General features: G+C 44.7%; 9 protein-coding genes and 2 non-coding genes across 11 annotated transcripts; 8 read left to right on the top strand and 3 right to left on the bottom strand.

Moving 5' to 3' along the window:
* Positions 1 to 259: 259 nt before the first annotated feature.
* Positions 260 to 736, top strand: L203_102845 (uncharacterized protein; the record flags this gene model as incomplete). Its single annotated transcript, XM_066212263.1, has 1 exon — positions 260 to 736. The coding sequence occupies one exon, from the start codon at positions 260 to 262 to the stop codon at positions 734 to 736; it is 477 nt and encodes a 158-aa protein (XP_066068360.1).
* Positions 737 to 1,126: 390 nt separating this feature from the next.
* Positions 1,127 to 2,636, bottom strand: L203_102844 (uncharacterized protein; the record flags this gene model as incomplete). Its single annotated transcript, XM_066212262.1, has 5 exons — positions 1,127 to 1,228; positions 1,277 to 1,381; positions 1,435 to 1,674; positions 1,729 to 1,834; positions 1,882 to 2,636. 5 exons carry the CDS (start codon positions 2,634 to 2,636, stop codon positions 1,127 to 1,129), a joined length of 1,308 nt encoding a protein of 435 aa, XP_066068359.1.
* Positions 2,637 to 2,692: 56 nt separating this feature from the next.
* Positions 2,693 to 5,933, top strand: L203_102843 (uncharacterized protein; the record flags this gene model as incomplete). Its single annotated transcript, XM_066212261.1, has 4 exons — positions 2,693 to 2,720; positions 2,917 to 2,953; positions 3,000 to 5,864; positions 5,918 to 5,933. The coding sequence occupies 4 exons, from the start codon at positions 2,693 to 2,695 to the stop codon at positions 5,931 to 5,933; spliced, it is 2,946 nt and encodes a 981-aa protein (XP_066068358.1).
* Positions 5,934 to 6,899: 966 nt separating this feature from the next.
* Positions 6,900 to 9,467, top strand: L203_102842 (uncharacterized protein; the record flags this gene model as incomplete). Its single annotated transcript, XM_066212260.1, has 8 exons — positions 6,900 to 7,075; positions 7,128 to 7,998; positions 8,047 to 8,473; positions 8,519 to 8,915; positions 8,966 to 9,010; positions 9,067 to 9,183; positions 9,232 to 9,313; positions 9,369 to 9,467. 8 exons carry the CDS (start codon positions 6,900 to 6,902, stop codon positions 9,465 to 9,467), a joined length of 2,214 nt encoding a protein of 737 aa, XP_066068357.1.
* Positions 9,468 to 9,957: 490 nt separating this feature from the next.
* Positions 9,958 to 10,041, top strand: L203_102841. Its single transcript has one exon. It is a non-coding gene; the product is annotated as a tRNA-Thr (tRNA).
* Positions 10,042 to 10,379: 338 nt separating this feature from the next.
* L203_102840 (uncharacterized protein) lies at positions 10,380 to 14,386 on the bottom strand (the record flags this gene model as incomplete). The annotated part of the gene is made up of 4 exons (XM_066212259.1): positions 10,380 to 11,432; positions 11,480 to 13,797; positions 13,841 to 14,164; positions 14,209 to 14,386. The coding sequence occupies 4 exons, from the start codon at positions 14,384 to 14,386 to the stop codon at positions 10,380 to 10,382; spliced, it is 3,873 nt and encodes a 1,290-aa protein (XP_066068356.1).
* Positions 14,387 to 14,681: 295 nt separating this feature from the next.
* On the top strand, positions 14,682 to 15,501 carry L203_102839 (uncharacterized protein; the record flags this gene model as incomplete). Its single annotated transcript, XM_066212258.1, has 4 exons — positions 14,682 to 14,986; positions 15,036 to 15,161; positions 15,204 to 15,344; positions 15,393 to 15,501. The coding sequence occupies 4 exons, from the start codon at positions 14,682 to 14,684 to the stop codon at positions 15,499 to 15,501; spliced, it is 681 nt and encodes a 226-aa protein (XP_066068355.1).
* Positions 15,502 to 15,903: 402 nt separating this feature from the next.
* L203_102838 (uncharacterized protein) lies at positions 15,904 to 16,740 on the top strand (the record flags this gene model as incomplete). Its single annotated transcript, XM_066212257.1, has 1 exon — positions 15,904 to 16,740. One exon carries the CDS (start codon positions 15,904 to 15,906, stop codon positions 16,738 to 16,740), a length of 837 nt encoding a protein of 278 aa, XP_066068354.1.
* A 739-nt stretch (positions 16,741 to 17,479) lies between these two features.
* L203_102837 (uncharacterized protein) lies at positions 17,480 to 22,387 on the bottom strand (the record flags this gene model as incomplete). The annotated part of the gene is made up of 5 exons (XM_066212256.1): positions 17,480 to 20,049; positions 20,099 to 20,608; positions 20,655 to 20,762; positions 20,813 to 21,151; positions 21,211 to 22,387. The coding sequence occupies 5 exons, from the start codon at positions 22,385 to 22,387 to the stop codon at positions 17,480 to 17,482; spliced, it is 4,704 nt and encodes a 1,567-aa protein (XP_066068353.1).
* A 982-nt stretch (positions 22,388 to 23,369) lies between these two features.
* L203_102836 lies at positions 23,370 to 23,453 on the top strand. Its single transcript has one exon. It is a non-coding gene; the product is annotated as a tRNA-Trp (tRNA).
* Positions 23,454 to 23,769: 316 nt separating this feature from the next.
* On the top strand, positions 23,770 to 25,706 carry L203_102835 (uncharacterized protein; the record flags this gene model as incomplete). The annotated part of the gene is made up of 7 exons (XM_066212255.1): positions 23,770 to 23,918; positions 23,966 to 24,068; positions 24,123 to 24,211; positions 24,262 to 24,464; positions 24,520 to 24,687; positions 24,743 to 24,977; positions 25,028 to 25,706. 7 exons carry the CDS (start codon positions 23,770 to 23,772, stop codon positions 25,704 to 25,706), a joined length of 1,626 nt encoding a protein of 541 aa, XP_066068352.1.
* Positions 25,707 to 26,091: the final 385 nt, after the last annotated feature.

Genomic DNA, 26,091 nt, shown 5'->3' with positions numbered 1-26,091 from the left:
ATCTCAGTGTTCTTCTTGTCCTGATGGATTCGTTTTGCAGAGAGGATCTTGTGTTTCTGCATCTTCATGCAGTATTGATGAATTTGCAAGTGGCTTTGGTGTATGCCTTTCCTGTCTGGTAATCACAAAGAAAAGGAAGAAACATCTATGGCTCATTTTTTTGGTCTTGATTGCAGTCATTGTTGGGTCCGGACTGTGCTGGTATATTCATCGACAGAGGCGCAAAACTCATGAGGCGACAAGAAAGTTCAGGGATCGCATGGACAGCCAAACAGTCAGACAACAGTTATCCAGACTTCGGCTTGAGGAAACCTTTAGCATAAAGCGTATTCAATTCGAAAGAGGGGGACCCCGGACTATCGGCTCCGATGATAATGGCAGTGATGGCAAGAAAAGCCATTTACATCAACTCTGGTTATCTAACAAACACAATCAAGAAGTTTTGCAAATGGAAACGGGAGTGAAGGAGTCAAAATCCCAAGTCGATTCTACACTTGATAGAAATGGCATTGCCACAGGTTATGATACTTGGAGATATCCAACTTCGCCCAGCAATGACTGGAAAGTCCCCCTTCATCATTTCCCGCCCCAAAACAGATGGTCCATCATTAACGACTTGTCAAATAATCGCAAGCGAGATTCTGTGGATTTTATATCCACTTCTGTTCTCGAAACTCCTGCCACTTCTCTCCAAAAGAAGATGCAGACCGAAGATATCATTCTTCAGTGGCCTTGATGGATACATACTCACGTCTATGAAAAACTTCATAAGAAAGGGGCTGGAAAGTATGATAAGCTGGGGAGAAGAATGAAGGTTTAGTACTTAGATTTAGGTGAAAAGATCGCGAAGAATAATGATGAAAGCTGTTTTGTCACGCTTATAACGAGCCCTTTTGTTGTAATCTTGATTATTGGGGAAGTATCTTGAGCGTCTTGTGGATTTCGATTGGAAAATGACTGTTTGTCAGAAATTGAGGTGATGTCATTCTGTCAAAGTACAAATCATTCATACATACAGTACACCCAAGATGGCAAAGTCACTTGTGAATCTAGAAAGTGAATCTTTGGCCAAGAACAACTAGTCATATTGTCAGGTTCTCGCCAAATGCCAAGAATTGATTCGACTCTAGTCGCTGCGTTCTGGCACTCTTCCTTCTAGTTTTGTCTCGGCTGCTTCCGTCCACACGCTCAGTCCTTCCAAAGGCAGACTACTCAATGCCTTCATTGTCTATGCCATCTTCGTTAAACACGCATCTATAGCAGAAAGGCAGCTCACCTCATCAAGTTCCTCAATACCTCCTCCCATATTTGCTTCAAGTTCTGCTAATATAGCTTGTTTCGAGAGCAAAGCAGCAACACGAATCTGACAGTCTTTATGCAACTTCATAGGACCATCAGCCACTGTTCTAATCTGTATTCAACTACCATTCTTACCTCGAGATACTCTTCTCTCAATCTTCCCCAAGCTTCGTCGTATATCGACATGTTATGGGCTGCTTCAATCGCTTTCGGTGACAAACCAGGACTCCATCTTTCTCGTCTAGTAATGTGTAACTTTCCATCTGTAGCAAGCAAATTATTCTGACCATTTTCTATGGCTTCTGCATATATTGTTTCTATAGCTTGAAGAGATGCTCCAGCTTTGTAATGGGTCATGAGATGACTAATGTTTGACTAGAAGATGCTATCATCAGTTTAATGGTTATGAAATTGTGCACAAATACTTGCAACAATATTATCGCGAAGCGATTTGCTTGATGAAAGCCAAGCGTTGTCCATGGCTTTTGGTATCTGCGACGCCATTTTCGGAAAGCATCCCTTCAAATGCTCAGCTCTGAGTATTTGTCAGATTTACCTTTTACTGAGCTACGACGAACGCACTTCCACCTTTGAGCTCCAGCCTTGATGGCTCTCTCAACAGTCTCAGCTGTAAGCTGGTATCTCTTTCCCCATTCCAAGGCTTTCCTTGTATCTTCATCGTCATCAGTTCGAAGTGGAGCAGGAGGGGCGGGTAGAACAGACTGGCGAGATCGAGGAGTCCTGGCTGGTGTCAGAGGGTCTTTGTTTTGTTCAGGAGGTAGCTGCAGAGACTTTCTCTGGTAAGGATGAGAAGGACGAGTGTGAGAAGGCTTTGAGCGAGTAGAACCCTTTAATGGAGGAGGCGTCACTGGGTCCTGGGCAGTCTCAACATAATTGGTATGTGAAGCCAACTCCTGTTCAGCACTCGACACATGTTCATCCATCCCTCTGACTACTTGTCCTGCTGCCGCAACGGTAGTCAAGCTTAACCCAACAGCTTCGGTGTTCATCGATTCTTCTTGCACCGTAATTACAGGAGCAGGTCGTATTGGTCTTTCATCCACAATAAGACTCTTATGTGAGAGAGCTTCTATTTCTTGCTCCTGGGGTTCTTCCTCCTTCTCAGTGGGTTCAGGCTCTTCAGGAGACAAATTGGGCATCGAAGAGGAAGATGGCACGGGTTGAGTGCTGAAAGCCGTGGGAGAGCGCACAACATTTGGGTTACGAGGCTTGAAAGGTGAAACGCCTGCTGGCAAGGATTGGCTTGCTATAATATCTGGATGCGAGCTGGGAGAGGTCTTGTTTGCTCTTTGCGGCGGTGTTCTTTGAAGTCCCATGTTTAATTAATTTGTTTATATTTCTATTGATTTGTTTTTGTTGACATAGAAGAATAATGTTACGTAATCATAAGATAAAGGAAAGTAGGTGTAAACGTCATTTGCTTTTAGCCATTTTCATATCATTGTTTTCTTTTCTTCTTATATTTTACAAAGCTTTTGCATTAGTATATAGACTAACAAAAGTCACTGAATATCTCTCAGCACAATCAAATCACAAGAAAGTCCACTCCCACAACTGCCATTTGCACAGCACACACCTTCTGTTACTAGATATCAGCCCGAAGTGAATTTGCGTACAAGCCACGCGAAATTATGTATGTATTAATCAATGGATGAAATAGGTTGCTTATAACACAGCAGGCCCGACTCACGTTCTTCTTCTCCTGGAAATGGAGGTCCTCATCGCCGTGTGGTATCTGGCTCTCTAGCTGATCGTATTGCAAAATTCAACAACCCATCAGCTCCTCCTCCTCTTCCCAAACAGCAAGTTTTTCTAGCCCCTACCCAAAGAGGCATGGTTGGAAATCGTATTCCCTCGATTGATCGTAAAACAGCTGGAATTTTGGGTGTTGCACCAGAGAAAAGAACTGTAGAAAACAAGGGGATGATTGGGAATCGAATTTCCAGCATTGGCGGAAGTTACAATCCTCTTATTGGGCAAGCTACAGGATCAAGTAGCGGGACACCAACGACGCTCGAAGGTGCTCCTCAACCTTCTAGCCCGACGGGTTCTGCTTCGGGATCTGTCAATTCAAGTGTAGCCTCTCAGGCTCTTGATAGCACGGGCTCACCCATCACCTCTCGATCATCTACGCCACCGACTTCACCTGGTATAGCAGCAAATCAAGCTCAAGTACAAAGAGGCTCTGGCCAGGTTCCTTCAACGTATCTTGTATCTACTCTTCCCTCCCTCACTCCTAATCTGGGCACGACTTCTCCATCTTCCACGAGAGCAGAGGCTGGCGACACGGTGTCTGAAATGTCTCTTTCTACCCCTTTGACTCCTGTAGTTGATACTGTTGACCCTCTAGCTTCACCTGTACCCAAGTATGACCTTGTGCCCCCTAACCTCAAACTTGCCACCGGCCAAGTGCCCAATCCGATGGTTCGCGAATTGTCGGGTCAATCCCAAGGGGCTGCCCCCAGTGTCTCTTCATCTCTTGCTACACAATCTGTAGAGAGTGACGAGGAAATACAGATGATGGCCGATGTCAGCGGTGTTTCAACTCCAACGGGTACTCCTCGAGCCGCGCAACGAGAGCTGGGCGAGGGTAGTCTCACAGGCGAAGAGGACGCTGTTGAACGGGGCGAAGATATGCAATTATTAGCAGACAAGGTGGCAGATCTTGCCATCAACGAAAAGGATGAAGAGAAAACCCTACCTAGTGTGACCCCTCCAACCCCTTTCCAAGAGGAATCCATCAATATCCAGTCCACAACGCCTACATCAGCTCTTATTGAAGACGATATACCTGCCCACAAACCTGAATTATCGTCAAATTCATATGTCGCTCCTGGCTTGCCACCACTGCTCATATCAGACGATGGTTACCGAGGTAAGAATGGTGCGGGGATCGATGCCTTAGCGGCTGCTGCATTTAAACAGAATCTTAATGAGTATGAAATTCCTGCAAAAGAAAAGAAACAACAAGGTGGGGAGGCAGGTCAATCTATGGAAGATATCGGGCAACCTGATGGGATTATCATGCCTTCCACAAAAACTGAGTATAGTCAGCTGGATAACCTCGAGGTCAAGGACATGGACAACGATGAGGAAGAAATTCAAGACAGTTTGATTAGAACGAACGAAAAGGAAACGCCAGGGGTTTCTGCGCTTGTTGCTGTTGACGATAGCAACAATGCATCTGCAACCCAATCTGGCCAGGAAACCTATACAAAAACCTTCAAAGCGAACGAAACCAGTGCTGAGGCTAGTGTGGATGGTGCAGCTGTACCAGCTATTTTGACAAATGAAGGAAAACTTGCAAAGACAGACAAGACAGAGGATGCTGAAACAGCCATTGTCACTCATGTCGGTAATGATGAGTCTATCACATCGTCTGTTGCAGAGACAGACGAAGAAATCACGGAATCTAACGTACTTTATTTTGAAAAAGCGGCTCAAAAGGATAATTTAGTTGCTACTGGCGAAGATATTCCAAAATCTCTTTCACAAGACAAGCAATTGCCAGGGTTTTCAAAGTCTTCTGAAGAGTCAAAGACTGAGGCTCGAAATATATCTGCTGCTAGCGAACCTCTTTCCTCGATTGCCACAACAACAGAAAATCTTGAAAATGTGGAAACAGATGTTGACAAGGTCACTGATGCTCCTTCCGATAATTTCACTGGAGATAGTATTCTTGCCAAACAGCCAGTTGACGAGGAAAAAGAAATGGAAGGAGCTGAGAGCGATGGGAAGGTGACTGATCTCGAAAATGCTAATGCTCAGGACGATGTCTCTTCAACCTTGTTACAAGAGACAAAGGCGGTCGGAGAAACATATAAAGCGCGTCAAGAATCAAGTATAGAGCCCTCCTATATAGTCAAGGAGCCCAAAGCTGAGCCCGAGGTTGTAGAGAAAAAGCGACTGGATGTTGAGCCTGCACTGTTGGCACCGGCTGGTCCTGGAAGTGAACCTCTTGGAGATAGTCATAAAGAAATCACTCCTGTCGTTGCGGACACCTCCTCCATCAGCGCGCTATTGTTCCCTGTTCCACCTACCTCTGAGCCAAACATGGTAGGCTTTATATCAAGCGAAGCTGGCAGCATGCCACCCGCAACGCCCATCGACGGCGCAATACTAAGGTTCTTCCCCAAGGTACCAAACGAAGAAGGAATTAGGGTAGAAGTGCATGTCAATCCGTCTATCTCACCTGTCAAGGCTAAGCCTGAGACTGGGACTGGATTGGGATTGAAAGAAACCAACAAAGAGGAGGTGCCTGCTGCTGATCTGTCTGGACAATCAGCACCCCTTGAGCACACTTACTCTCCTGACATTGACCAAACACCTACTAAAAAGCACTGCAGTACGACATTGTCATCTGCCATTGTTAACGCACCCTCTGCTTCTGAATTCAACAGTCAGCTGAACACTACGCCACCAGGAGGAGTCGGCAAGGAGCTGTCTAAAAGATCATCTACATGGAAAAGCCCAAAGAGTCCATTACTGGATGACGAAGATCCTGGAGATTTTGAGCCAGGAGAAGGATGGGCAGTTGTTACCAAGTAAGACTCTTGTCTCCCTAAACGACACAATGCGAGAAACTGACAGATGATAGAGGGAGAGATGCCTGAAATGAGGCCCTATTAGGTGGAGCATTGTTAATGACCATTTTCATGTGGATTACAGGCACTGTCTATGGCTGATTTGAATGTTGCTATGTCGACTGAATGCAGCTGTATCATATCGTTACTACATATTACATATTGACAGGCGATTTTGTACTATCTGTCAACAGTTGACTCTACGGAGTGTGAAAACGAACAGTGTCTTAAGCTGAAGAAATGACTAAAAGTCGGACTTGTAGGCAGGTCAAGGATTATCTCCAGACCTGAGAATTGTATCTCTATCCCTACCCATGATATACATGCATCATCTCGTTCTCGCCTTAACACTACTTGACTCAAGTCATGCATACGAGACAGAGAATATGGCTCTCATAGCATTTGGAGCTAGATACTGACACAAAAGTCGCAGTTACAGCCTTGAGTGTGTACATGCTCCCATCTGCGACTTGGTCATAGACCTAAAAGCCATTGTTGTTGCCTATATGGAGAGCGGAAGTAGTGTATGACAGTAAACAGTGAGTATGTATGGTCAATAATGGAAGACGAGGTTTTTGTGAGTACCATAAAAGTACCAAAAATGCTATGGACATTAGAGAAAAGATCAATGACGGCCACCATATGATATGTGGAATCTAACAATGATCACAATCATCTCACTTTCATGGTACATATTCTTACAAAGGTATTTTCCTTTTTGTTTCTGAGAATACTATAACAATATTCAATAAACATGAATAATCGAAGAGGTATGAAGAGAATACAATATTTATAATGAATTGAAATGTCGAAATCAGAAAAAGTTAGCCATTTACTTTATATATTCATATACCTATCAGCACAAGTAATTAAGAAATAAAATCAATCACGTGATCTCGTGACATCATGTCTTTTAAACATATACGGTTCTTAAGAAACAACATCAAGATATTACTTTGACATTTGCTCTTTCACTTTCTTACATCAATTATCGCCATGAAGCCACCGTATCTAGCCCTGGTGGGGCTGGCTTTCAGCAGAGTGTGGGCCATCCCAGACATTTTTACGACAGAAGATATGTTATCTACCCCAAGGCCACAACCGGCTATACCAAGTCCAAATGGATCATATGCGCTCAGTGTGGTAGATCAATGGGACTCAAATACTGACAAGTGAGCGATCAAGTCGCGCTTGTATGTTGTTGAGTTGCTGATACGTTTGAAGGACGGAAAGAAGAGTGTATATCTTGTCTTTGAATACTACTGTCTCTCTGCCACCAGTGTCATTGTTCAATTCTACTTCCGCAGAATCTTCCAACTTTATCTGGCTAGATGACGCTACAATTGGGTACTTGAACCAATCTACCCTCTTCTCTTACTCTCTTGAATTTACTACTCAGTGCACTGTCGACCTCGCTGCGACCAGAGGCAGGCCATTTCTGTCATTTCCTCCTGGCGTCAATCCAACTTCCCTCAAGTTTGAGCCTATCTCTAGGACACTAGCGTTTACAGGTCAAGTATGGGAGGACGGCTCATTTGAAAACACGGAAATGCATGACAAGGTCTACGAAGATAGGCGAGACAGTGCACAGGTATATGATGACCTCATGGTTCGGCATTGGGACACTTGGAGAGTCACTGGCAAAGTGTGGACCTTGGGTATTGTGCAAATTGGAAAATTCAAAACCAATTGGGCCAAAGTGGAGAACAGAGAAGGTGCATTTGTGAACGTTTTGAATGGCACTGGCCTTGTTTCGCAGACGGATCCCATTGGTTCCTCCTCATACGCCATCACTAGTTCTACCATTGCCGTTGCGATGAAACCAAACCACTCCTCACATGCCATGCATACACGAGAAGACATTTACGTACTGCCTCTACCGTCGCTTGCCGAAAATCCTAGACATATCACTCCGTACGACCATGGCGCCATTAACAGTGTTGTATTTTCACCCAATGGAAAAAAGTTGGCTTGGCTGGAGATGAAAAAGGATGGCTACGAGAGCGATAAGCGAGTGGTTGTTGTATTCGATTTGGAGCATAACCATAGTCAGAGGTGGACTGAGGAGTGGGATCGAAGCCCTGATAGTATTGCTGTACGTATAAGATCTCTGTATTTATATAACAGCTAATGCGGCACACAGTGGGCTGTTGATGGCAGTTCTCTCTACCTTTTAGCGAAACACCATGGACGTGTTCTTCCGTATCACCTCGCTGAAGCAAATCATCTCCCCACTCCGTTGTTATTCAATGCTAGCACCACATCAATTTCACCTCTTACCAACACCACTTTACTCATTTCGTGCCAATCTTTAGTTTCTCCTTTGGATGAATACATTCTCAAGCGTACACATCCTGAAATAAGAGAAGATATCAAAAACAGTGATAGAGCCCTAAGGGAATTAGATATTTTCAAGGTTACTCATTGGTCTAAGGAGCATATAAGAGGCAGATTAGAAGGGCAGCGAGGTGAAGAATTCTGGTTTTCAGGTGCCGAAGAGAAAGAAGTTATGGGCTGGGCCATCAAACCTAGAGGCTGGAAACCTGACCAGATATCCAAGTACCCTATGGGTGAGTTATACGTCTCGTCACAGGAATTACAATGACAATCTTTAGCCTTTTTTATTCATGGTGGTCCACAAAGCGCTTGGGAAGATGCTTGGTCAACTCGCTGGAACCCTGCCCTTTTCGCTTCTCAAGGTTACTTTGTCATCGCTATCAATCCAACGGGGTCGACTGGATACGGCCAAAACTTCACAGACGCTATTCAGGGCGATTGGGGAGGTAAACCATTTAAAGATCTACTTGCTGGTTATCAAGCTGCACTTGCGAAATATCCTGAAATAAACCAAGAGCGAACAACAGCGTTGGGTGCTTCCTACGGAGGTTATATGATCAACTGGATCAACGGACACAATGATCAATTTGGTTTCAAGTCTCTGGTATGCCACGACGGCGTGTTCGATACCATCACAACATTTTTTTCTACAGAAGAGCTTTACTTCCCAGTCCAGTGAGTAATCCATCCATCAGTTTCGGAGAAAAGGAGCTAATTAATGATAGGGATTTTAAAGGAACGCCTTGGACTAATAGGGCAACATACGAAAAGTGAGTTTGTTGGACTTGTTCTGTCGCCAATTATCACAAACTGATTTTGTTTGTAGATGGTCTCCCATCAATCATGTCACTGAATGGTCAACGCCCCAATTAGTGATTCAAGGAGGCAAAGACTACCGATTGGAAAACTCTCAGGGTATTGGCGCTTTCACTGCACTCCAAGTGTAAGTCCACAAATACTTATATACAAACTGTAAATGACCTACGTGTAGACGAGGAGTCGCATCTCGATTTATCTACTTTCCGGATGAGAACCACTGGGTGCTTAAACCTCACAATTCCATCAAATGGCATGTAAGTCCCAAAGCATTCACTTGTACCTGAGAAGGGCTGACCGTTGAAAAAACAGTTTGAAGTATTTAACTGGTTGGAAGAGTGGGTAGGTGTGGGACGCAATCAAAATGCGAATGGACAGGAGTCAGCAAATTTGTCTTTGATAATTCAATAGGCTGTTGTAGCTAGAGGACAGTAACACTTTTTTCTCGAATAATGTACATGCACATAGCTAACATCTTGAAATTTTGCAAAGCTTTTGAGATGAACCTATATCTATGCCATGAATTAAATACCAACAATTATATAACATGCATTGAACCAAAAAGGTCACAACGATGCAAGCGGAATTGCATCATTATTTGTTGGCTATATCCCCTGAAATACCCAGAGTATTACAATCTATCTATAAGAATTAAGAATAAAATATTCAAAAGCTTACTTACGCATACCATGCAGTATTCAATGCTTAACGCAAATGTGGGTAAGGAGTATTTCTGCATATCCTTGGAGTATAAATGATTTCTCAAAAGTAAGTAATTCAATTCGATATTAACATTCAATAAGTAAATCGAGTGATGAGGGGTTGTAAGATGCATTCTATATCCTTGAAGCAGAGAAGGTTGTAATGGACTATACATATTTCTTCCTTTTAAACTTAATTAGCCTCCGTAGTTTAGTTGGTTATAACACCCCACTAGTATTTGCTATTGATGGGGAGGTCTGTCGTTCGAATCGGCACGGAGGCAATTAATGGATGATTTGGCAGTTTTTTTCTCTTCGTTTTTTTTGGGATTGTTTTTCCGGAATTGTCAAAACATCTTGTTCCCATGTGCTTAAGGCTCATAGGAATACAATGAGACATTCCGTTGATACATTGTGGTCTATTCAGCAGAGGTTTTTTTTGCTACTTCGTTATATGTGGATGACATAAATGATCACATGCTTGTTTGAAATAGCAAAATTAGACGAAAAATCAAACTATAGCACAACCTCATGGGAATATACCCCTGACAGATTTAAATTCTTTAGTACTCAATAATTATTTCTCGCCTCATGTTGGTCTTTTGATTAGATGTTCATCGATTTACCACATCTTTCGGCCTACGCCTCTTCCTATCGACCCCCTTCCATATCCTCCCTGCTGTTGCCCTCCCTGCTGCTGGTTTGTTGGATGTTGGTGTTGTTGTGATTGTGGTTGAGCAGTATAGACACCTCCTCTAGCAGCACTTACACCGCCGTAAAATCCTTGATTTGGTCCATCCACGGTCATCCCAAACGTTGCAGATTGGCCAGACTGTGCATGTGCATGTGTGAGTCGTTGATGATGGTAGTCCCCATTAGCTTGTGCAAACCTTCCTTGTGGTCTCACTTGCGACGATGAGTCGAAAGACTGAGGACTGGAATTATAAGCGTAGCCTAGGGGGCGATTATATGGATTAGGATTGTATTGGTGTTGGGGAAGGTAACCTTTCTGTCCGACAGATTGTTGAGCGCCTTGTGGTTGATGAGTTTGGTGATGCGATTGAGATAATTGGTTGTAACCGTATCCTGCGGCCATGGGGCTCGCAAATCCACCCCAAACACCTTGTTGAAACCCGTTTACGGCGACTGTGCCTCCATTACCGACATTTACGCCACTCACCATGCCGCCTACACCAGCGGGGACAGGTGATGGCCTGTTGTACCCTGGTAATATTCCCGCACTCAATGATGGATCAGGAGATGTCAGAGAATGAGGTGTAAAGTATGGAGATGGAACTTGAGCATGAGATTGTTGAGAGTGGGTTGAAGGGTGTCGATTGAATGAGACACCGCTAGAAAGATTGGGTGAGAATTGCGTGGCAGCCGTCTGAGATGACATTGATACAGAAGAGTGTTGCGAGAAACCACCTTGAAGGTTTGTAGTGGCAAGTGTTCCTTGACTCTGAGGATCACTAGGGCTTGGCGCATTAAGTGTGGGATACATGGGTGTGTCAGTAGATTGCGGTACATCGGAAGAGTCCCAAACGGATTTGATAGCATCATGTTGGGATGACCGAGGGGTGTGGTTAAATGGCACTTGTTTAGACCATGACATAGCTGGATGTGTTGTAGGGTCTGGTGAAGAAGACTGACCTGTTTGAGGGACCTTTGTTTCCTAGATAACATTAGCATTTGGACAAATATTTCCGTATAAGAACACACATCTTCTTTTCCATCTTCTTCTACACTCTCCAAGCTAACCCGATTGACCTCCTCCAACAGTTTATCTCCTTCAAGTTCACTAGAAACCATGAATCGAACACCTTGCTTCCCATCTTCACTTGCCATACTCGTAACCTGTCCTCTGTTCAACTCATCTACTCTATCTGTGGAACTTGGCACTCGTTCGTTACCTGCAGCAGGATTGTGGATGTCAACAGTGGCAGCGGATGGTAGAATAGGTATGATATGAGGTGGAGGAGGGATAGCCAGTCGAACAGGTTGAAGTAGGAAAGTACCTTCTTTCTCTGCTTGAGCCGCGCTTTTCACCGGGGACTTTCGCCGCAGTGGAGCTTGCAAGGCTGCTTGTACTTCACTATCCCACTTGACATGGTTTTGTTCTAGTTTGCTCGTGCCAGATGCATCCTCATGCACCTCACCATCAATTCCTCTCCTCCTCTCCTTCACTCTCTCCAAAACTCGAGGACTGATACTGACCACCACTTCTCCTTTCTTAGTCATCACTCTCGGTTGCGGTAAAAGCCATTCCGCTCTATCATATCCTTCAACGCCAAAAGGTGAAGTGAAAGTGAACGCCCAACCTCGAGGAGTGGCACCGCCAGCCTCCCAAGCTTTAAGTTGAGTGACAGAGATAGGGGAGAGAGAAGGAACGGAAGGAGAAAGTTTGGGAATACGAACAGTAAAAGTTCGCCATGCTGGAGGCGGTGAAGGCGGCGGAGGGGGATATGAAATATCGAAAAACTCTGGAACTTTGAGCGCAGCTGCCGGTGATGCAGTAGATTTGATCGGTGGTGTCTGGGCCAATGCTAGTGTGTGTTTGGCTTGCTGTGAGGTCTGAGTTTTAAGATTTGCCCTTAATTCTGTAGGTGTCGGCGTTTCTTGCTTTTCTTTCCTCACCTCCACTTTTTCCTTTTCAGGCCCATGAGAAGATTTGCTGTTCTGAACCGATTCTACTTTGACGTCTTCATCTTGCTCGACTTCTCCAAACTCTTCCTCGGACACAGATTGGGAATTTTGCCCTTTTTCCCTGGCCTCCTGCATTTGCTTCATAGCAGCTTTGATCTGAGCCATCATTCCGTCTAGCGCGCTCGTGGAATAATCAACTTTGGTGATGGGTAACGCAGGGCTCGTCGAATGTAAAGATTGCTGGAATAATTGCGGGGATGATGAGGGCGATATGTTTCTGGCGGGTTGTGTCTCTGGCGAAACGTCGGTGGTGCTGGCTTCCTTTCTCGCCAAATCAGGTGGTTCCACCCTAACGGTCGACCTCAAGCTTTGTTTTCCTTTTCTGTTTTCATTGTCTGATTCCGGAAGTTTAGTTTGAAGGTGAGACGCGCGGGCTCTCCAGGAAAGTTCTGACTCTGCTTTGGATGGTTCCGTTAAGATCACCGAATGTACATCTTTCGGACGTTGAGCAAGCGTATATCTTCTTTCTTCGATCTGTGTTGTGGCGATCTGTGTAGCAGCAGATTTATCTGACTTCACATCTTTACCACTACTGGCTTTGGACTTTTCTTCCAACATTTTAGCCTTCATTCTTGCTCTCTCTTTAGCAGCCTCTCTTTCTTTTTCTTCTTCTAATCTTCTGAGACGAGCTTTTTCTGCAGCATTATGCATCTCTGCAGCTTGAGGATCGTCCAAAGAGTCTGTAGATGGTGGTTGATTAGAGCTTGGGGCAGCGCTTGACATATTTGGATGAGCAGGAAGAGGATGAACAGGTACAGGGGGAAGATTAGGTCGAGCAGTGGTAGATGATCTTTCACGATGTTCACGCCATTCTCCTTCTTTAGCTCCAGATGTGCCCGCCCGTGGACCCCATGCCGAGCGAGTTGGTAATCCTGATCCAGCTGGCGCTTCTCCAGGCTTACTTCCAGTCTGAGGTAAATGAGGGGGTACGCCCCTCAATACTTCAGCCTCTTTCTCTTCTCTTCTCATCAGCCGAGGACCCCAGGCTCCTCTTTCTCCAGCAACTGGTCGTTCATTGGTTGTGCCCATGGGCCGAGAATCTAGCCGATCCGTCTTTGCATCGTACAGAACCCAGTCCGATGCTCCTTCACGTCTGGGCCATGAGCGGTCGTAATCCTGAGCAAAACGCTCCGACTTTGGTACAGGCTCGTCTTGCGTCTCTGACGGTGCAACTGGTTGCGTGGGCATATCTGGAAAATCTATGATATCGTCTTCATCTTCCTCGTCCCACCTATGTGAGTGTGGGTCTATCCGGGTAAAGGAATGCAGCTCTTGAAGAATAGCTTGGTTGTGAGCTGCTTGTGCCTGAGCTACCAACTGAGCCGCTTTTTGACCTGTATCATACGAGTCAGCCTAGAACATACTGACCGTACCCACCGTCGGCAACTTCCTTGGCAGTAGGAAAGTCTCTGGCAATACCCAACGGCCTTCCCGCAGTCATCGTCGGCGTTTTCCACGCCATCTTGTTCACCGACGCCACATTCGAGACACCCGCGGCGCTCGCCGCTGCTATCGGTGCTGGTTGGTGAAGCTGGGTCGCGTTGTTTTGCGCGGAAGGTGTTGCCCATGGTGACGCAGAAGACGTTGGTGGCGTAGAGTTCGGCGAGGCCGCTGGCTTCACGACCGGAACTGTGACAAGCTTGGTGGATAGATGACGCGACGACGAGGACGCGATGGGCACTGGAGACGCTGACTGTCGACCTGACAGTAAATGAGCAAGGCTATCTCGTTGCTATCTGACTCACCATTTGGAGGCTTGACTGTCCCAGAAGCGGATGCTGGACTGGTTGCTTTGGAAAGAAACTTTTGGTTAAGATTGACAGATGTGAATTTCTTTTTCAATGGCACGGCGGGAGGTGGCATAGGCTCAGTCATGACGGCGGAGTTTACCGCCGCCGCTGGGGGATCCGTGTCACTGGCCATCTCGCCTTCAATACCGTCGCAAGCCTCCGCCAGGCTGAAGTGCCATCACTATCATTATCAGGAGACTGAGCACTAAATGCCGAAACGCCGCCACGTGGCACTGCTGCTTTCCGATTATCATTTCCATCTATCTTGATTCGTCATTTATTTTACAACACCATGAGGGCTTTGCAAGTGTTATTGAGGGCAGGTTCAAATGTCAGGCTCAGCTCGAGGACGTTTTCTCGCAGTGCACGCCATTGGCAAGGTACGTTTCGTCTCTGGGTGGCTGGATTAACTTCTTGCAGAGCCATCGATGGCACCATTTAAAGAACCGGTCGGCATAAACCCCGCTGAAAAGTTTGCCTCAATTGCTACGCCATTGCACGAGTATGGGCAGTATCTCTTGACGTGTCTTCCAAAGCATGTGCAGCAGTTTTCTGTGTACAAGGAGGAGCTCACGCTTTATATTCCACCCTCGGCGGTGATCCCAGTGATAAGCTTTTTGAGAGACCATTCGCAGTGTCTTTACAAGCAGGTTTCAGATATCACGGCTGTGGATTTCCCCACAAAGCCTTACCGGTTTGAAGTGAGTCAGGAAGTGTGGAATTTAGCCAACGGGTCAGGTCGTCTACCATATGCTCTCCGTCGAACATCAATCCCGGATCAGAGTCAAGACATATACGGATGAAGTGACGCCTGTACCATCCATCACCGGTCTTTTCAACGGAGCAAACTGGTATGAGCGAGAGGTTTGGGACATGTATGGTATATTTTTCGAGAACCACCCAGATCTGTATGTGTTGTTGTGTTTAGACTTGGTTTTAATCCTCTATAGTCGACGAATCCTTACCGATTATGGGTTTGAGGGTCACCCACTACGGAAAGATTTCCCGTTGACTGGTTACTCTGAAGTCAGGTATGACGATGAGAAAAAACGCGTCGTTTATGAACCGTTACAACTTACCCAAGCTTTCCGGTGAGTCATTGTATGGTTTATCGCATCGGTTGCCTGTAACGCGTGTAGCAACTTTGCCGATGCTGCTTCTCCATGGGAGCAGGTAGGCGCAGGCAATCCTGCGTCTAAGCCTCAAACTTTCAACATTCCTCCACCTCCAAAGGAAAAAAAGGAGTAGATTGGCTTCCTGCCATGTTGTGATGCATGGAATAAAATGACCTGTTGTGCAGACATCTTCAAAACTACAAGATGACCAGATCTCAAGATTAAAGTGAAAACGCAATATCAGAGAGGATAGAGGGGACAGATCCTTTGTGCAATATCGCCAAAGGTCTTCTATACTTGGAGTAAATGTTGATTTCGCTGTAAAAGGTTTCTCCAGGGGGGAATCCTTTCAAAGTTTGAAAACCTCTGGAGCGGAGCACATAATGAGATGGTAGCTCCTATTCTATGTTTTTATAGTCTCATTACATTTCCACCATCCCATTACACACTGATCACAACAGCTCACCACCACTCTCACTAATCAAAATTCAAAACTCGTGCTTACTAACAGACATAACTTCCGCTTGCAGCATCCATGCGCCCACTTTTGTCCCTCCTATCCATCTCTCTGTTCGTCACAGTCCTCGCGCAAATCAACACTGCACCGCCAACTCCTGCCAGCCCGCTATCTTCAATTCCTTCTACAACTTCCCTGGCAACACCCACACTCACGCCTTCGCCCACTTTGCCCGGCAATCAAAACCTAGCTGCACGATGTACTGATCCCGGGAATTGTGGTGGCAATGGGCCTGAGTCCGGACTTCAAGCCAATACAGTCACCTCTACCATCGTTTCTATCACCTCTGTACCTTGTTATATCACCACCATCACAACTTCATCCACTACCCTTATCTCTACCATTTATTCGACAGAAACTATAACGTCAACCCAAACAAAAGAAGGAACGGTCTATATCATTCAGTACAGCCCGACACCAGTAGTCAAGAGTACCACGGTAAAGAGTGTTTTGCAGATTACACAAACTTTAACGAGCTATTGGGTGGAAAGTCAGGGAAGTTATGGGAGTTCCACCTCTAAAGGCGGGGAAACAACCTATAGCGGTAAACAGGGAGGCGGGAACTGTGAAGAATGTCAAAAGAGCTTAGGAGGCGGAGGAGGCAATGGTGGTGATGCATGGACACACGTGTCCAACAACAACAATGTAGCGGGCATCGGTGCTGGCTCTACAGTCTCCGCGCCTGTTGCTGGCAATGGTCGGGGCGGAACATTTGGTGTCAACGGCAACGGCAATGGCAACGTGAATGGAGATGGCTGGGTTAGTTGGAATGCAGCAGAAAGGAGGCAAAAGTTCAGAGTACAATGGCTAATCAGCCTGGAAGTTGGGGTTGTATATGTGGCGCTGCTTTCCTAGAATGACTGTTGTTAATGAGGACGATTATCTTGCATTTTGTCCTATTCAACACTAGTTATTAAAAAATTATTATTTGCTTATCAAAGTCTAGTTGTGTGGTTGCTTGAGGATTTATCGCGGCCCTCATGGTGTAGTGGTAACACGAAGGTCTCATACTTGAGTATGAGGTTATTTGATAACCAGAAACTCGTAATCCTCAGCTCCGAGTTCGATTCTCGGTGAGGGCATTATTCGTTGTATTATTTTGAGCAAAATTATACTTTTGAAATCACCCAGTTAACGGTTATATTTTTTGCTCATATCCATTCTCATACATTCAAGTTTCTATAAACTATTCTTGAATAGAATTGTAAATGCTCCTTCATGTGGTGAATACACTTACTGTGACGACTGATTCCGAACTTGACCCAACCAATTTAGTCATAACCATCACCTAGAAAGACGTATTTGCAAAATTCACTTGACCTGGTAAAAACTTACAAAACAAGCTCAATTATCATTGTTCGTTTGTTGCATGAAACAACAAACCCGTATAGCTTGTCTTTATCGTCAAAGTATTCATGTAAACACTGTATTATCTATTTCTCATGTCAAAAGAACAGACCCGGATTTATCGCAACTGGTCAAAGAATATATCAGGCTTCTAAAATCATTACCAACCACTGACAAGCAATACATCTTGTGTTTCACTACAAAGCCATACAAGCAGATACAAGGACTAGAGAAACAAGAGTTATGTCTACCACCATCTAAACCATTTACCAAATCCATGTCGTCTGCAAGTATCATCTTCTCTTTTTGCGGGCTCACCATCGCCGTTCTCCTTGCTGTTTGGTACAGGCTCTCCAGTGCTCTCATCTTCAATTGCCCTTTTCTTCGTTCTTTGAGTGTCCACATCTGATCCCTGTCCATCCAGATTCTCTCTACCTGAACGATCTGCGACGCCTTGAGCCTCATCAAGCTCTTTACGATTTCTGCGTTTCCGTGACCGGACCTCAACTACAGGCTGAAGAGACCTAGAGGGCTTCAATGTTCTTCTTGGCTTTCTTTGACTCTTTGTGTCATCGTCTTGCTGCTCATATTCTTGTTCAGTCTCCTCGTAACGATCTTCCTCAGATTCATACGCTGCATCATCGACGCTGTATGACGATGGAGGACCTTTGCTTTGATATGAGGTAAATGCATCTGCCGTAATTGCTTCACCGTCTTCATCACTGCTGTCAGCTCTCATGCCTTCATTGCCTTTGCAATCCTCAAGATCTTCATCTGCATCTTTAATCATATTGCCCAATCCATGCTGAAATTCGATTCCGTCCTCGTCGCCTCTATCCCCTTCTCCCTCCGTTACCGCTGGAAGTTCCTCAACTTTCAAGACTGGTGTAGTTTGCGCCTCCAAAGTGCCTTCTCTCTGAAGAGATAACCTCGCAGATCTACGAGGAGCCGGAGAGCCTGTATTGGTGGAACCATCATCAGGTTCGACAGAGGCTGTGGAAAGTCGTTTTATGGCAGCTCGTGAGTTGTAAGAGGACCGTTTGGCGGGACTGGCATTGGCGCTACCATCGCCTGGTAGAACACTAGTCGACTTTCGTTTTCTGTGGCCCCGAAGGCTTCCAGATGTGTCAAAGGTGGCACTTTTTGTCTCATCTTCTGGTAAAAGCCTGGCTTGATCATTGGCTGAGAGAAGATAGCAACATCCTTCATCAAAGATTTGGGCACCCACAATCCTTCGAAGTTTAGTAGAGATTGCAGGCTGAAGCACTTGGTTTTCATGTGACAATTGACATTGCATGGCTTCTATTTCTTCTGCTTGAGTGGGTATTCCTTCAACGCGGCCATTTTCCCTGTCAATGTTTTGAGCATCAGAAAGTGAGCAATGGGGAGCCAGAATAATGACTTTCAGAGTAGATGAATCTTGATCGTCGGTGTTAACGCAAAGTTTTTCATAGAAACAATTCGATCTTGTCACAGGGAGAGTGATATCATTGGCTGCAGATTCTGTTTTTTGCCTCGATTGTTGTTTCTTGTGATCTGATAACCTTGTCTTAGGAGATATACTAGAATTGGCAGCAAGCGTGTGATGGTGTCTCATTCGCTGAATAGCAGAATCTGACATGATGAGTGGCGGGCGTTCTGATGTTTCAATTTCTTGTAAACTTGGTGACAAAGCATCATCCAGGATTTGTCCTTCACCAAGCGCAACAGTGGTTCTGCCCTTGCCTTTGGATTGAATGCTTGGCTTGACATCTCTCTGCTCCGTTTCTTTGTCTGCCTTTTTTTTTAGGATGTGCGTTTCAGCTTCACACTTAATGAGATATCCTTCTGCGCCTTCATCGTCTCGATACCCTTCCTCGTCAATGTCAGAAGTTTTTCTAGTATGATCATCATTGGAGGCTGACGGTATATCTGTATCAAGATTCATCTGTTTTCCTGTAGGCGTCGGCGTCTTCCCGGCCAAGGCTTTCGATGCGTCTTTGGCTACTTCCTCCTTATCTTCACTTGACAAGGGAGCAGAACTCGTTTCTACTGTTCCTTCTCTCGAAACTTCATCCCCTGGCTCAACCTTCAAACTTTGACTAATCTCACCCGATGGAGGACCCAATCCATGAGGTGTCAAAGGCGTTTGTAAATAAGAATCCACAGGCGGAAGATGGGGATCAGGAAGCTCCACAGCAGTCTCGACTGAAGGGATTGGATCTGTTGCGATTTGTTCTATAGGATCTGGCTCGTTCGAAGGCTCGACGATGAGCGAATACGAAGATGGGGCATGGGGCTCAAGTTCTGAAGGATTAATTGGTTGCGGGAGATTAGTTTCCCGAGGAGCTGCTTGTGGATTGGGAAACTCCACAGGAGTATTAGTCCTACTCGATATACCAAAGTTAGAGAACGTTTCGGAAGGATTTTCCACAGACTGAGGGTGTGAGGGATCTTCAGTTATCACTGATGGTGAACTTGGAGGAATTGTGCGATCATGATGCACATCGTAAAGAGAAGCTAGGTCCGTTTCGACAGGTGCATGTTTCGGATCAGGTAAGGTGATTGGAGACCTGTTTCTGATAACACCGCTAGCTGCAACAGAGGGTACTTCTGCTTGGCTAAAGCCATTCTCGTTTTGCGCCAGCGGTGATAACCTTGTGGAGGGGTGAGGATTATGTGAATAAGGAGAAAGCGATTCATTTTGCGTTGTCATATTAGATGGGGCGGGTGAATCAGGAAAGGCATCTAGCTCAGGTACTTGGGTGTCAACTGCACTTTCATGGTAAGATTTATCACTGTGAGAGACTGAGACATTCTGAAATTGTCTATCTTCATCTGAATAGATCATCAGTATAATTCCATGAGGCACAGCTTCTGAACCTACCATCCGGAACGTCCTCCATTGACAGCGCTGAGTCAACAAACTTCTGGTCGTGGCCCTGCGACATCCTATCCATTTTCGCAATTGTCACTGACGGGTTGTCGCCATCGACACCTTCATAGGACTGGTTTTCTTCCAGACTGGTGTCCGCATGACAAGGGAATTTGGAGATTCTTAACAGGCTGTTGCCCACATCAGGCACAGTTGTCAAATCTTTTGAGGTTACAATAGGCGTTTGAGGGTGTTGATTGAGAAGCCATTCCCTCTTGGAATGTTGGGCATCTCTGAGAGTCTCATGAGTTTCTTCTTTTTTATCAAGTGGCTGAGCGTTGGGTTTTACTTGATCTACCGATACATTGATTCTGAACGGATCATTCGGAGATTGCGGGATATTCATTTCTTCAATACCAGAAGCATGTCGCAAATCTGGTAAGCTCTCAGTGACTTCTACAATCTTGAGAGTGACAAGCGGCTCTGCTTTCTGATTCAAAGTGCTTGAAGATGGTTCATTTGCTAGAATGTCTAAGTAATTGTTTGTGCTCTTCATGAAATGACTGACTAGTAAATCCAGTTACTCCTTCTGTTTCAGTCCTTTCAATGGGCTCATTTTGATGATCGTGAATTTCAACATTGCCTACGGACTGGTGTTCTGAGCTAGTGGGGGATTCTATAACGTATCAGTCTCCATCCGAGATATATTCGTTCGTTGATACATACTGAGAATATTGTTTTTGAGTTCAGGGAAACTATCCACTTTTTTTTCTACTGACCGAAGCAAAGGAATATCAATATCCTTTTCAGCAGGGATGTTATCTTCCCGAGGTGATAGATTCGCTTTTAATTCCTTTCGAAATTTTTGTTCGTCGTTATCAAATTCTTGTACAGATTGACTTTGAGTTGCCTCACTGGGGGCATGATCATCATCCTCCTCATCTTGCTCGAGATTCTCTTCTTCATCCGCATCACTGTATTCTTCGTCGTCGGTAGAGCCAATAACGATTACTTCGCAATCCATTGTAGTTTTTGCTGTAACAGAAGCCTCTAGCGGTTGTGTATCTGCTTTGGCATATTAGCGCTCACTCTATGTAAAGAGACTAAGTCAGTTTGAAACATACCACTACGCTCAGCTGAGTCATCTTCATCCATATAATAAGTTTCCTCATCATCTGAGGACTCATGACTTTCAGCCATTTCGTTGCCGCTCGCTTCATTCACGCCTTCTTGGTGATTAAATTGAGCCACTTGGACAACCTCATTCGAAAAGTGACGCAGGAGGGGAGCATTGTGCAAAAGATCACTTTCCAAAAGTGTCGGGTCGATATTCATTGCTTGATTCAACATAGGCGCAACGGGCTGCTGGAGTGAAATAGGATAGGCGTGCTGATATGTGCGATGCATTGGAAGGAAGGGATAGATATTAGTAGATGGATTGGACTCTGTTTTGAGGGAGAATGATGGCTGTGACGGTGACCGGTTAACGTACTCGATTTCATTGTCAGACTCTTCCCTTCCCACATCCTCTTCTTCATCCTCTTCTTCGTCCTCTTCTTCTTCCTCTTCTTCCTCTTCTTCCTCTTCTTCCTCTTCTTCCTCTTCTTCCTCTTCTTCCTCTTCTTCCTCTTCTTCCTCTTCTTCCTCTTCTTCTTCCTCTTCTTCTTCCTCTTCTTCTTCCTCTTCTTCCTCCATTTCATGTTCTTCTTTCTTATCATGACCTTTACTTTCTCCATTTCTTTGATGAAAAGTGTTCGCATACCTATGCTCATTTGGATGTAAATGACGAGGAAGACTAATAGGAGCTTGGCAGTCCTTTTCATAAGTAACATCGCGCCGCGAGTCATACCTATCCTCCGCCTTTATCAGATGTTGCTTTTCTACCCAGACATTCTGGGTAAAACTGCCGTCCGTGCCCATATACAGAGATTCATGTGTTTTGCGCTGCTCATCATGATCATGATGTCCCTTCACAGGCGCACCACCATCGAAAACGAGCTCGCTGTCCGCTTGTTGTACACTATCCGATTGTTGTACAATTGCCACTTCTCCCTCTGTCGTTGATACATTTCTCTCGAGGACAGGGCATTCGTCAAGAATTCTATGAGCACCAAAAACGCCCTCATCTTTTTGAGCTTGTATGTCACTTGGTGATCGTAGAAGGTCAATTGAGTCTGAAGGATTGATCCCTTTCTTAATCTTATTCTGAAGATTATCTAGCCAGAGATGGATTTGATCTGGAGGGAATCTGTCATACGGCCCTGGTTGCCTTATAGCTGCGGAACCGCCTTGTCTCGGCATAGGACGATTGATTCGACTTTGTAATCAGAATAAGAAAGAATAAAAGTGAAAAGACAATTGGAATTTGAATTGTTGACGTTTCAACTTATTACGTAAAATAGATGTAAAATCAGTACTTGTCAAATTTATCAAGATGAACAAATTAATAAGAAAAACTTGAATAAGAAAGATATCCAATTGCAGGTTGTAAAACTATTGGCTCTTTTTAATACATCAAACGCTTACATCTACAGAGCTCATATCAAACAAGGGAATGACTTGCGGTTGATAGTAATAATGAAAGAAATGATATAGCAGGTGAAATAACAATGTTTATACAGTTATTGGGATGATGTGTACGAGTGCCGGCCCAGTGAAGGCCTAATTGCGTGTACATTTGAGCTATAAACAATCTCTTCGTCAGAATAGCGCATTCAAAAGCAAAACTGACTTTTTGAAAACCTACAAGTGGGAATATAGCATCAAAGAGACACCTGTTAACGGTTTGTTGTCAGAATGATGTACAAGGAAATGATATAGGAACACAGCATACTGTGTGTGCAGAGGAGATAGTATAGTTGGTTGAACTGAAACCTGGCTGAAGGACGTAGAGCAAAGAATATATAAGGAAGGTCTTCCTATTCATAGGTCCCCAAGGAATGAATCCTGATAGCTGTCTTCATCTATTTCAGATAGATACTCCTAGATAACCCACAAGTTCCAAGGACTCCCAGACCAAGCTCAAAAATAACCTTACTCCTGACAGACTGGTCCGATTGATAAATCAGCTTCAGCTTCAGCTACAGCTGATGATTTTGTCGAATTTTGATGTAATTTCCCAAATTTCATAGATGATGGTATGTTGATGGCGAATAAGAAGGGTTTAAAGGCGGGGTTTGGGTGATAACTGTGTCTATGTGAGTGTTGTCAATAATTAATGAACAAAATGATACATTTGGGTCCCAAGAAATATATAGGAAAAAAGTTTTGGACGTACATTAAAGGAGCTGTAGTTCAGTGGTAGAATATCGGATTCCAAAAAACAGGAATTATCCGCCGGTCGCAGGTTCAATCCCTGTCAGCTTCAATGTTTTTTTTTTTACCATGCTTCATCAGCCTGTAAAGTGTCGATTCATTCAATCTACTTTTTTCCGAGTTTATTTGACCTCTTTCGGGTGCTCTCTATATTACACTTGGTCTAACAAATCCATAATCAAATTATCTTGAGCTACCTATTATTTAATTAGGCGTATATTTTGCTCCTGAAGGAATCGGCTGCCTCCACCATTTACTGACCAAATCAAGCGCGACGATTTCAAGTAAAAATATTTCAGATAAACTTTCCATCACTATACTACCTCATCACAAGTGAGAAGAAACATTATCTCTATTCATCCCCTTTTATGCTCTCAAAACTACGTCGTCGCAATGCTGGACCCCCACCAGACCCAAATAGCATCAACTACACCACCGAACATGTTTCTCTAGCCAAGACTATCTCTCGTCGGCGAAGGCTTATTGCAACCTTTTGGAAACATGTCGATAAAATACAGCAAGTGTTAATACTTTTGAGCTGTGGTGGATACTCATTATCTGTAGATTCGGATTGATTGTATTGGGACTCGGATGGCTGATAGCTTTGCCATATGAAGGACTGTGGAAGAGGACATTTGTTGATGAACATGCCTTACAACCGGCTCAGGTATAACCTTTTTCTCTGATCTGGCCAGGGAAGAGAAGGCTCATATATACCTAGGTAAACGTATATTTTGATTGGGGAAATGTCCACAAAGCAGATCTTTATCTAGGGGAGCTTGAGAAACTCGGCAATTCCACTTTTGAATCGTATATGGTGGCATTTCTGTCTGTTTCCTGTAAAGCTGATTCGGTCATAGCCGTACAAATTATCTTCAAAATGCTTTCTCGCTAGCAGGGCTGGATACAGGTAATACAAGTACAGCAACATACGCCCATGTTACACCCCCTAGAAGCGCAGGAACAGAGACGATTATTGTCTCTGCAAATTGGCTTTCCAGAGATGGGGAGTTAAATTTAAGAGGCATTGCCACCTTGCTTGCTCTAGGAGACTTTTTGAGAGGTAACTTGGTTATTGGCAAATGGCCAATATAGAGTGCTAATCCTTGCCTTGCCAGGTCAAAATCACTGGGCTTTCGATTTGGTGCTCATCGTTGGAGAAGGGTATCAAGAGGGTCTGGCAGGATTCATGAAGAGCTACTACGAGCTTTTTTCCGGTGTGGTTTGGACAGGTCTCAATATTGACTATCCAGGACATTCGTTTTCACATTTAGGACTCTTTTACGGTGGGTGTTTTTCGCCATAGCTTTCCATAGTCACGTCTTACCAACCTGTAAACAGAGGGTACGAATGGAAGGCTACCTAATCAAGACATAATCAATACTGTATCTCAGATTGCTCAAAGCACTGCAGGGGTGCCTATCAGGTATCATAATATACCTGATGAACCCGGCACATGGTCAACTACTGGTATCCAATGGTTAGGAAATTATGTGTTGGGGGCAAAGCATTTGTTGCACCATCTGTTGTTCGCAGCATCAGGAAGAGCAAGTGGGGGGCATGGGTTGTTGGCCAAGTGAGTAGAATACTGTCCGATGATAAGTCTCCACTGAAACGAACTACTAGATATCGTATTGACGCTCTCACCTTGTATTGCACGCCTGCTCAGGGACCCCATGGCTTTCATACTCTTGGGCGTACAGTCGAGTCGACACTCCGTTCGTATAACAACCTACTGGAACGCCTGCACGCCTCTTTCTTCTTCTACCTCTTACCTCGACCACATTACTTTATTCCAGTTGGTCATTATCTACCTGCTGCTGTCCTACTTGGTGCAAGTCTAACGATTGGGGGCTTCAAAATTCCCAACCCGGTCAAAGGGCTAAGTTGCGTGACGGGCGCGATAGTAATATCGTGCGTCAGCTGGGCAACTGGCCTTCCACTCTATCCTGTAATGCCTATGGCGGTTTACTTGATCAAGCCTAAAGATTCTATCGTCAAATCCCTCAAGTCTCTTTCTCTACTATTATATGGTGCCCTCATCCCGACACTTGCGATGGTCAACTTCCCTCAGAGTATTGTTTTAGCAATCTTTTCTATCGCTCATCTCCTACTACCTGGATGGTTAAAGATGGTACCACTCATGGCAGAGCCTACACTTTTAGCATTGCTACTCAATTGGAAAGGCTTTGACCTGGAAAGAGAGTGGCTGGCACTAGGAAATCTAGCCTGGGTTGGATATTGGTCCATTCTGACCCCACTTTGGACTATTGGAACAACTTTAGTGTTTTTGGGACAAAAGTAGAGAGGCTGTACTGGAAGCCAACTCACCTTCAACCCATTGGCTCAATGGCGTGGATCGGAGAATCAGACCTAGGATACTCTGCTGCTTGTTAAAAGGACTCATCAAGAAACATCGACAGTCGACAGGCCACACTGACGCTGTCAGCCATTGGGTAGCTTCAAACAGGTGGCATCGACACATTTTCTATTGATGTTTTTGTACAAGGCTTTTGAGAAGCTCAACATGAAATCCTTATGTCCTTGAAACAGTGTTGAGCAGACGATTGCGTACTGCTGAACTAGATGTCTTGATCTTTTTTTAGAGATATATGACCTAATTATCGCAAAAGTACAGCATGAATCTTGCAGTCTGTTCGTAAAGCTTACTATTAAAACCCGACAGACTT

This window comes from Cryptococcus depauperatus, chromosome 3 (assembly GCF_001720195.1).
Source record: "Cryptococcus depauperatus CBS 7841 chromosome 3, complete sequence".
In the NCBI taxonomy this organism is placed as follows: Eukaryota; Fungi; Basidiomycota; class Tremellomycetes; order Tremellales; family Cryptococcaceae; genus Cryptococcus; species Cryptococcus depauperatus.
Note: the sequence above shows the minus strand (reverse complement) of the source record. Positions and strands in the feature narration are given on the sequence as shown.